This window comes from Nannospalax galili, unplaced genomic scaffold, assembly GCF_000622305.1.
Source record: "Nannospalax galili isolate Female #2095 unplaced genomic scaffold, S.galili_v1.0 scaffold582, whole genome shotgun sequence".
NCBI classification, from domain to species: Eukaryota; Metazoa; Chordata; class Mammalia; order Rodentia; family Spalacidae; genus Nannospalax; species Nannospalax galili.
Genome location: NW_008349130.1, coordinates 1,183,249 through 1,194,044, shown reverse-complemented (window position 1 = coordinate 1,194,044; position 10,796 = coordinate 1,183,249). Strand labels below are relative to the sequence as shown.

General features: G+C 40.7%; 1 protein-coding gene across 5 annotated transcripts in view; it reads left to right on the top strand.

The window, feature by feature from the left end:
• Positions 1-10,796, top strand: part of Prim2 (DNA primase subunit 2) — a 266,955-nt gene that overhangs the window by 250,306 nt on the left and 5,853 nt on the right. For all 5 annotated transcript variants that reach the window (XM_008846505.3, XM_017801469.2, XM_029570115.1 and 2 more), the window contains exon 13: positions 10,094-10,162. In XM_008846505.3, coding sequence (XP_008844727.1) covers positions 10,094-10,162 — 69 coding nt within the window. The remainder of the gene's footprint in view (positions 1-10,093; positions 10,163-10,796) is intronic.

Sequence of the window (10,796 nt, the reverse complement as noted above, 5' to 3'; positions counted from 1 at the left end):
TTTTAAAGTTTAAAACCTCATTTAATTTTATGTCTTATAGGGGTTATATGGTACTCCATATATTGTATAACTGTATCAATTCAACTGTAAACCTAAAAATTTACAGCCACATTTGAAAGAGATGCATCTTAGCTCTGCAAATTGTTATTGAATATGTTAATGCTGTTGTAATGAAATACTTCTATGTATGTGGATAATAAATAAATTTTTTTCTTAGCTCTGGAAATTTTTAGTGAATATGTCAATGCTGTTGTAATGAAATGCTTCTTCTAATTATATGGTTATTAAATAAATAATTAAAAAATATGTAATACATATGGATATGTATTTATTATTACATAGGCATCTTCTTATCCTCTAGTCTTGGAAAACCATTAAGTAATGAAATATTTTATTGATTATTTGAAATTTTCATAAATGTATTTTGATTATATTCATCTCCAACTCCTCTGCTTAACTCTTACTAGACTCACCCCCACTTCCCTATCCCCTCAGCTTCATGCCCCCCCCTTTTAAATAACCCATTGACTCCAATTTGTGCTGTCCATATACTTCTGGATGTTGGTCCACCCCCTGGAATGTGGTCATACTACCAGTAGAAACACTCTAAAATTGACTCTCCCTTGATCCAGAAGCCGTCAGGTGTCCATACCTCCTCTGCTAAGGGTGAGGGCTCATGAACCCCTTACCATTTCTTGCTAGAATGTCAACTGGCTTGATCTTGTGCAGGTCTTGTGCAGGCAACCACAGCTGCAGTGAGTTCATGCGTGCAGCGGTCTTGTCATGTCTAGAAGGCACTGCTTTGCTCCAGTCCTTCCTGACCTCTGGCTCTTACAGTCTTTCTGCCCTGTTTTTCATAATGGCCCCTGATTCTTGGAGAAAACGGTGTAATATAGATGTTCCATTTGTGACTGAGCACTGCACAGTCACTTATTCTTTCCAGTTTGACCAGTCGTGAGTGTCTACATTAACTGCCATCCACTGCGTAAAGAAACTTCTCTAATGAGATCTGAGAGTAGAGAGTGCTGCATTAGAGGGTAGTTTGATACTATCCATTCAGCAAAATAACAGTAGTAGGTTCATCCCTGGGGCCTGGGAGCTCCCCAACCATGGATTCTTAGTCAAATTTACAATACCAGGTATGCGTTTCCTCTTGTGTGGTGGGCCCAAAATCCAATGAGAAAGTGGTTGGCTACCACCCCCCAGCCCCATAACATTCCATGCACCCATGGGCATATGTTGCCATGCTGGTCATTATTGCAGTTCACAGGGCTCACAGCTGAGTAAGACTGTTGATGACTCCCCCAATTACACTGACCAACAACTCTAGGGGAGGTATCACATACCTGGCACTGGACTTTTTATTTAGCAACCTCTGGTTTCTGGGAAGAGCATTATCTCATGTGTAAGGTAACTACAATGTATGAGTATGTGTGAATGGCAAATATATATGGATATACGTGTGTATGAAGCTTATAAAATAAGTTTCCATATGGCTTTTTCAAACATCTCTCCCTCATCCCCCTCCTTTGCCCTATACTCCCATCCCTCTCCCCACTTAAACCTCCCTCCCTATTAGTCCCCTTTTTCTCTTCATATCCCCTGTGTTCTATTCCCTCTTCCACCAGCTGTCCCTTTCTAATTTCCCAGATTCTGCTGGTACTGCAAATTAAACACAAATCTAAAGACTCTGCTAAGATCCACATAGGAAGGGGTGTCTTCCTATTATAATGGCATATCTACTAGCTCTCATTCATCTTTTATAAGATCCTTGTAAATAATCATTAAATCAGATAAATAATCTTCACATGCTTGTAAAGATCATAGGGCACAGGAGCTCTGAACTAGTTTGCTTTCATATCAGGACAAACAACAGACTATCCAAAGCAGTGGTGACTAGTAACTGAGCCATGGGCCTGAGGCTTGCCACTGGTGTCCTCATGTCTCCAAGCAGGCTTGTCTCCTGCATTTTCACTTGGCCTTCCTCCAGTCTACGTTCACTTAGTTGTTAATGCCCTATATCGATATTAATCTGCCCGGAGAAATTCAGCATTTGGGACGGCAGTTTTGATTACTTATTATTAAAAGATTATTTTTGTGCCTTTTTTACTATAATAAAGAATGGTAAGTTCTCCAATAAAAAAGCATACAAAATGGTATAGATTTAAAGGGGAAGGGTTTTCTGTGAGAGAACAAAAAGGAATATTTCACTTAGGGAATGGCGGTGGAATCAGGTTTGAAATCTGAGTTTTCCCAGTGGCAGGAAGTGAGGCATATGAGACAAAAGGAACAACATTCACTCAGCATTAATAGTCGTCATTTGGCTGGCAAGATGACCTAGCCTAGTGAGTAAAGGCACTTGCCACACAAGCCTGGTGATCTGAATTCTATTCCTGGAATCCACATAAAGGTGAAAGGAGAGAACTACCTCCACAGAGGTGTTCTCTGACTTCTACACATGTGCCATGCCAGGCGTGCCCCACCCCCACGATAATTTTTTAAACTTTAAAATAAATAATAATCTGGAGATGGCTAACACTAATTAGACCTCTTTCTTGATGAAGCTAACATTCCAGCAGGGGACACAAGCCAGTGTGGTGACAGTAAAGGACAACAGGATGAGGGACCAGAGTGAAGCTCTCATGAGATGAGCCTTTTAATTTAGAGAGGGTCTGACTATGTTCTGGGCAATCTGTGGAAACTGGGAGGACACACCACCACATAAATCTTACCACTAAGAAATTTAGTCAGTTCTAGATTAAACCAAATCAAAATGTATATTAGACAAAAGACTCATACAAATCATCACTAAGACTCTGTGAGCTAAAATTCCTCTAAACATATTGTGGGAAAGGCTGGACCTGGCTATCAGGACATTCATGGCCAATGGGACAGGAGAGGAGCTCAGAGAGGGGGAGGAGAGTCTGCTGTAAAAGGCCTTAGAATCATGCAGAATAGCATATGCTGTGTCCATAACCGGGAACCAAGCTGCCAGGGTTAGGCTTGGCTTTTAGGGAAGTTACTCTGGTGGATGGGAGGTATGGAAGCTGTTGTAAGGAAAAAAATAAATCAAGAAGCCTTGTGATAAGCAGGTTGAGGGGCTGAGCAGTAGACGAAAAGGTAGATCTTAAGGACATTTGAAAGTACAGTCAACTCTGATAACTGTATTATAGACAATAAAGAGTGAGACAGTAGGATTCTTGTCACACAGTGCTCTTAAGTGGAAGAAAAAGCATCTTCAAGAGAGGGAAATTTGACCTTGATCTGCAGTAACTGAAGGTTACAGCACAGGTGTGAGGCACCCATTGGCTGCACTGTGCTGGGTATGTGAGAACCAAAAGCCAAGCAGGCTGTGCAGAAATGCTCCACACTTGATAGCTCTACCAAGTTTTTCTTTCACCTCAAAATAAGAATGGTTAGAAATGCAGTGCAAAAGTCTCTGTGTGATTTAGTTTGGAAAGGTTGAGCTTTTTAGGAAGAACCCCAAGGTGGTTATATGACCTTGAGTCAGAGGCATACTAGCCATGTGTCTGGTTGCTGGTGCAGCATACCTGGATGTGCAGCATGCCACTGTGCACCAAAGTCAAGGGTGGGCAGATGTGTTTTGTGGCCAAGTAATCTCTGCATCCCCTCGACAGTCCTGAAGCAAAAAGCAAAGTCATCTGGCAGGAAAAATTAGAATATTAGGAAGAGAAGGCAGTGTGGTTCAACGTTAACAATGTAATGTGTGCTGTGCATTTATGTGTGTTTTTGTTTTTGTGTGGCATTTCCCACCAAAGTTGTTAAACACTGTATATGTCCATTGAGTGGCAAAGATCAGTGTGATAGCTCATAGACACTCAGATCAGGTAAATAATTATTTCATTTATCTCTGTACCTCAGTTGTAGAGACATCTTGGCTCTTAGAGTTAGAACAGAACAGTGTTAGAGTTCCTTACCAAGTGTGATAGTGTGTGTCTGTAGTCCCAGCACTTGGAGGCTGAGGCAGAAGGGCCATGAGTTTGAGCATAGCCTGGGTTACATAGTGATACCCTGTCTCAAAAGAGAAGGGAAGAAAAAAAAAAAGAAAAAAATTCTCCTACAGAAATAAACAGTAAATTACTTTGAGGATGAGCCAGACTGAAGCAAGGAATGGGTTGTCACACGTGGCATTTCATATTTAGTCTGGAAATACTGGCATTGAAAACTAAAAATCACCAGGCATAGTAGCCCACATCTTTAATCACAGCAGGAGGATCTGAGAGGTCAAGCCCAGCCTGGTCTACCTAGAGTTCCAGGCCAGCTGGGGCTACAGGGAGACCCTCTCTCAAACAGAACAAACAAGCACAGCTAAAAGCCATATTGCCCTTTTAGCAATATTCAGTATTCTTAGATCTTCATGGAATGTTTTCTTTGGTAACTTTAATTTTTCAAATTTGATATGGTTGTTTGGTTGGTTTGATTGTTTTTCTGGAGCATAATTAGGAAACTTCTAGCATCAAAGTTGTCCCTTGGCTTAGTTGCTGACCTTAGGAGAGCTGTTCTTTGGAATTGGTGACGTCTGCAAGAGGAAGTAATGTTTGCTGTGGTTCTTTCAGAGTAGAACATGAAGCTGAAGAGTGTGCCAGGGCTGGGAAACCCTTTGAGCTATAGGACCCATGAGGGCAGCAGGCTGGGGCCGCACCACATAGTCCTCATTTCCCTGGCTTTCTGCATCTTCCCCACTGGGCTAGTTCTTTGATCTCTTTTCCTTTCTTTCTGTGAGTTCTCACCTCTGTGTGATGTATTTCCTTGGCCCATTATGTTTCTGATCCTCACTCTGGGCCAGGCTCTGCCTGCTGGTGTTGGGAGTACATCAACTGGCTACTGCTTCAGCGTATACACATATGCACAAAGGTTCGTGGGCTAGAAAGGTACTCGGATTGTGCTCCCATGAAGCACTGAACTCTGCCTAGTGAAAGTAATTAGGCACACTCAGAAGGGATTGACAGTTCCCAAAGGACCTTGTGAGAGTGGCCTGCTTTTGGAGTTTTTCTGGCTTCCTTTCTTGCCATGTGATCGCTTTCTAATGTTTCTACCATTTGGGGACTTAACTTCACCTTCACCAGAAGCCAAACTATTGGAACTTCACAATCTTGGACTTTCAGCCTCCCAAAATGGTGAACTAACACATCTCTTTATTAAATAAAGTACCCAACCTCAAGCACTTTGTTATAGCAATAGACAGTAAACTAATCAGGGAGTTATCTCTTTGTGGTCTTCAGCCATTGTGCTGGGAAAACAAAACTGTGGTAAAGTAGTGTCTTGATGGTATCATCTTTTATGCCCCTTTATCCTTTGGAACATTTTGATTCTTATCCCAACTTCTGTTCCACAATCTGTCCTAAGCATCTCCGTGTCTTTTTGATTTGGGTGTTTGCTGAATTTATAATGGCACTTCTTTATCACAAACTGAATTACAGTATTTTGTGCCTCTCTTAATGTTACTTCCCTTCCCATTTTTAACTTGATATTTCCTGCTTTGGAGTCACCTGATCCATGTCCAAGTCATGTCGATGCTCATGTTGTAAAATATCTTAGTAGTGTTTGATAGTGAGATTCATATCAGAAAAATCCCACAAGATGAGGTGCAACCAGCAGGCTGTGCTGCATATGCAGATGCCAGAACGTCAGAGTCACTTGTAAAATCGAAGTCCGAGAAGCTGGTCTGCACATATGTTAACACTAGGCTATAGGGGCCATGCCTACCTTGCTGCACAAAAGTACTCTATTAGTCATGGTAGTTTTCTGAACTTATTTTTATAATAAGGAAATGCCAGTATACAAGAAACAATAGATTTTTTTTTAAAAAATGAGTTCATTTTATTTAGGAGGCTATTTGGGAAGGGAGAGCACTATGTAATGCACTGTTTCAAAGTCTTTGGGAGCAGGTGCTAGTTGAGTATTTTCATGTAGATCTGCCTTGTAGAAACAGCTTAAGACCATGGGTGGGGATGCTTCAGGCTCCAGTCTAAGCACGACTTACCTCTGTCCCTATTACCACTCTGGGCGTGGATCCACCACCGTCCTGGAGCCTGGTGGAGGTGCGCCCTGTTTCTGCACCACCCTGAGTATGTATCTGCCTGCTGTCCTGGAGTCTGATAGAGTGCTCCCTGTTTCTGCCTTTGCCCTTCTGCCTCTGCTCCTCATGCAGAACATTGAAGGAGTCTGTTACAGTGTAAGACAGTTCACTTTACTCTGGGCTTAAAGCGTTGCACTGTCTCCATTTTACTCAGAGAAAAAGCTCATTGGTTCACAGGAGCCCCTTTCTGTCTTCCTGTATTTCTGCAATACAGGTTGTAATCTGAAGTCTTTGTCTGTTTCTTTGTTTTGTTTTTTTTGAGACATAGTCTCCCTGTAGCCCCAGCTAGCCTGGAACTCACTATGTAGACCAGGCTGGCCTCAATCTCACAAGGATCGGCCTGCCTCTGCTTCTCAAGGGCTGGGATTAAAGGAGTGCACCACCACCATGTACTACTGAAATCTTCTTTTAATGGTTATATTTTTAGGTAAAGTTCCACATTTTATATTTAATTTTGAAAACATGTAAATTGTTTTCAGTTCCATTATGGAAAGCTAGAACATTAAATTACATATGATTTTAATTATTTTTAAAATTGATCATCTCCCTGAGACATGCAGGCACCTTTCTTGACAGGGTGTATTTCTTGCCCGAAATACGCCTGCCAGCATTCTTCCTGCCTCATAGCGTTCTCTCTCTCTCTCTCTCTCTCTCTCTCTCTCTGTTCTCTTTTTCCCTTCATGCCTCATTTTTTCTTCCTCTGCTTCATTAACTTTGTTCTAAAATTTTTCTGCCAACAGTCTTTCTTGCAAATAAAAAGAAACTGTTATCTTTGTTGTCATGACACCTTTCCATGCAGATGATCTCTCATCTCAAATATGCTGTGGCATGATTGGTCAGGTTGTTCTAAGGTAGATGGTTGAATGATTTCAAATACAAATATTTTTGTTAAAGAAGAGCCTTTTCTGGGGCGGGGGGTGAATTGGGGAGATGGCAGAGATTGCTGTGTTCTTAATCTAAATTTAATTTTTTAAGTGTACAATTTACAGTCTGTCTGCTTTTCTCACATTCAGTGGGTTGTGTGTCATCTTTACTTAATAACTATTAATACATGTCTAATCACCTGTGCTGGTTAGTGTTAACATCAACCTGAAATAACCTAAACTCACTGGAAAGAACATCTTAATGAGGGATTATCTAGATTAGGTTGGCCATGGGCATGTCTTTAAGGGGGTTGTTTTGATTGTTAATGGGTGCAGGAGGACCCAGCCCATTGAGGGGAGCACTGTTCCTTAGTCAGGGGGTCCTGAACTGTATAAGAGGGGAGAACGCTAGCTGAGAGCAAGCAAGCAGGGATCCATGTGTGTGTTCTCTCTGCTCTTGACTGTGGGTGTGACTGGATCTGTAGTCTGGTAAACCCTTTCCTCCCTTATCTTGCTTTCTGTTAGAGTATTTGTCAAGGCAACAGAGATGAGACTATAATATCAGCCTACTATTTGTGTTAATTGGGGCTGGAGAGATGGCTCAGTGGTTAAGAACACTGACTGCTCTTGCAGAGGATCCAGGTTTGATTCACAGCACCCACATGGCTGCTAATAACTGTCTATAACTCCAGTTCCAGGGGAATCTGGCTCCCTCTTCAGACCTCCAAGGGCACTGCACGACACTTATACATCTTCAGGCAATACACTCAAGCACATAAAATAAAGTAATACAAAAACCCAGCATAGAATTGGGGAAGTGGGCAACAGGCCCCAACATTAGCTGAAGAACTATTGACAGCTGATTACTGCTGCAGGGAGAGGGAGAGCTGATCTTCTTTAGGGGAGTAACACTAGGTAGGCTGAATAGGTACCAGTGGATGAACTTGCACTGAGGGATGTCTGGGTGCACTAACTTGACTCAATAGGCCTTAATATAAATGACAGAATGCATGAAATCTGGTGGGGGTGGGGGTATGGGGGGTTGCAGATGGAGGAGGGGGTATAAAGATGATTGAGATCTTTTGTATGAAATACATGAAAATTCAATAAAAAATATACAAAAAAGGTCAAAACACCTTTAAAAAGTTGTTCCTATTTTTAATAGGCTTAATTAACATATATGACAGAATGCATGAAATCCAGTGGGTGGCCTATAGGGGGTAAAGATAGGGGAGAAGGTCTTAATATGATTAAGATACATTGTATGGAATGGACAGAAATTCAGTAAAATGTATATTGAATTAAAAAAAATAAAATTAAAAAAAAATTGTGTTAATGGTTCTTCAAGTATGTCTCATAGCTCATTTCCCAAACACCTATATGCATATAATACATATTTAGTTTGTAAGGAAAATATTTAAATATATTGTTTCTGTCTCTTATGCCTAGAACAAGATATTTGTATATGTAAAATATTAGGTTTATTGTTTTGATTTTACATAAAAGGAACATATACTACATCATTCAACTTTTTTTTTTTTTTTTTTTGTCTTTTTTGAGACAGTCTCCTTGTATCCCCAGCTGTCCTGGAACTCACTATGTAGACCAGGCTGGCCTCGAACTCACAAAGATCCACCTGCCTCTGCATCCCAAGTGGTGGGATTAAAGGCATGCACCACCATGCCTGGCCATTCAACTTTATGTGAATTCATTTTATCTTCAAATAATTGATGGTATCACATAAATCTTAAATTTATTTTTGATATCCTCTTCAAAATGCTAATTCATGTGTGTTAATCTATTGTTATTGTTGCTGCTATCCAGTAATTAATTGCAAATTCGTCTCTTCACAGCCATAATGGCTGTGTGAAAAATTATGAGGGTTATAAACTCAAAGTGTTGGTATTATTTAGAAAACTTTATGATGCCATTTTTTAAATTTATTGTCATTCACTTTAAGTTGATTTATTTTCCATTTAAGAAAAATAGGTCAAATGGGTAACATGATCCTGGCTTTAGTAACAGGTTGACATTTGCACAGACTTTCATATAAAAGTTAATGAAAGGTGGTAGAAAATTCAGAAATGTAATCTGTATGACAATCAGAGAAAACCAGTCTTTGAACAGATTCTTACCAGTGTTGTGTGATGCCCTTTCTGCAGCTGTAATTTTCTTATGTCAAAAGATGTAAAGCCACATTCAGTAATGAGGGTAGCAGGAATTCAAGACTCTGTGTTCATTTGTTTTGTGGGAGGAAGGTTAACCTTTTGAAAAGGAGTTAAAATGAATGTTTCTACAGAATTATGTTCCCTTCATTTGAGGAGATCTCTTAATTCCAGCATTTTACTGTGCTTGATAAATGGGCCAAATACACATTTCATTTATTTGGGAGTGGTAGAGGTATTGTTACTTGGGAGTCGCAGGAGGCACCTGGCATTGAGCTCTGCTGATAAGGATGGGTGCTCCCACCATCCAGAAGAGATTTCATGAAGTAGAATTGGAAAGCAAATTGTGCTTGCAAAAGCACGGGTAATGTTCCTGATAGGTGTTTAGAGCAGGCTGTTCACTGGCACATTCTGCTGAGCTGTACTAGAAACAGCTTCATTTCAATGGGAAATCCCACTGAAGTGTTGCTTCTGTGCCCATCCAAAGGGTTTCAGTGATGGGCACTTTCCTGACAGATACAGCAGTAGTTAACACTCTATCTGTATAAACAGGCAATATGAAAATAAAAATCTAATTAGTATGTTTGATTGCTTCATACTTGAACTATTAGATTACTGGATTACATCTACAATTTGTAAAAAAATGCTGTGATATATTTTGACAGTAAGGGTCAAAGCCATAACACCAGGATCTGTTTTCATCTTGCTGTCAAGGTGATGTCATTAAAAGTGACAGGTGGTGAGTCAGCAAGCTCACTTCCTGTCACTGGCCAGCTGTGTTTTAGTCTGAACTAAAGAGCTCCCAGGAATGTCAGAGCCGTCACGGTGCCTAGGCTGCGGAGCACAGCACACCGTGACTTACTGAGTGTCCTTTCTGGAGTGAAGGATATGAAAAGGCCAGCAGCTCCGGGGGCTTAGAAGAAACAACTTGTAATTTTTCTTCTTGCTTTCCTCATTCATTTTAGATTTTGGACTTAGTAAAGGGGACGCATTACCAGGTAGCCTGCCAGAAGTACTTCGAGATGACACATAATGTAAGTCATTTGCTTAACTTTATAGCTTAATTGTGTGTTCTTTGTTTCCCTGAGTTTCCTTCAGTGCAGTAGTGGAAACCACTCCCATATCTTTAACAAAAAAAGATTTATTGCATGGTATTAACTTACAATGTTTATGAAAGAGCCAGAAAACTAAGCTTCAGTCCTATGGAAACATTGTTAGGGGACAGCCGAATCACAGGAGGTGCTTACTTTACCACAGCTGCTGCCTCTTTGCCACATCTGGTTCAAGACCTAAGGTTGTAGATTTTTTGAAAAAGAGACAAATTATGGTCCGTCACAACTAGTCAGCCTTACTACTGCAGTGCAAAAAAGTCATAGAAAATATGTAACTACAGGCAGTTTTGAACTTGTAGAACTTTGTCTATAAAAATAGAGGCATGGGGGCTGGAGAGATGACTCAGCAGTTAAGAACACTGGTTGTTCTTACAAAAGACCCGGGTTTGAATCCCAGCACCCACGTGGCAGCTAAAAACTGTCCAAAACACCAGTTCCAGGGGATCAGATGGCCTCTTCTGTCCTCCGCGGGCATTGCACGACATGGATGCACTTACCTACATGCAGGCAATACACACATACACATAAAATAAAAATAATAAATAAAATTTAAAAA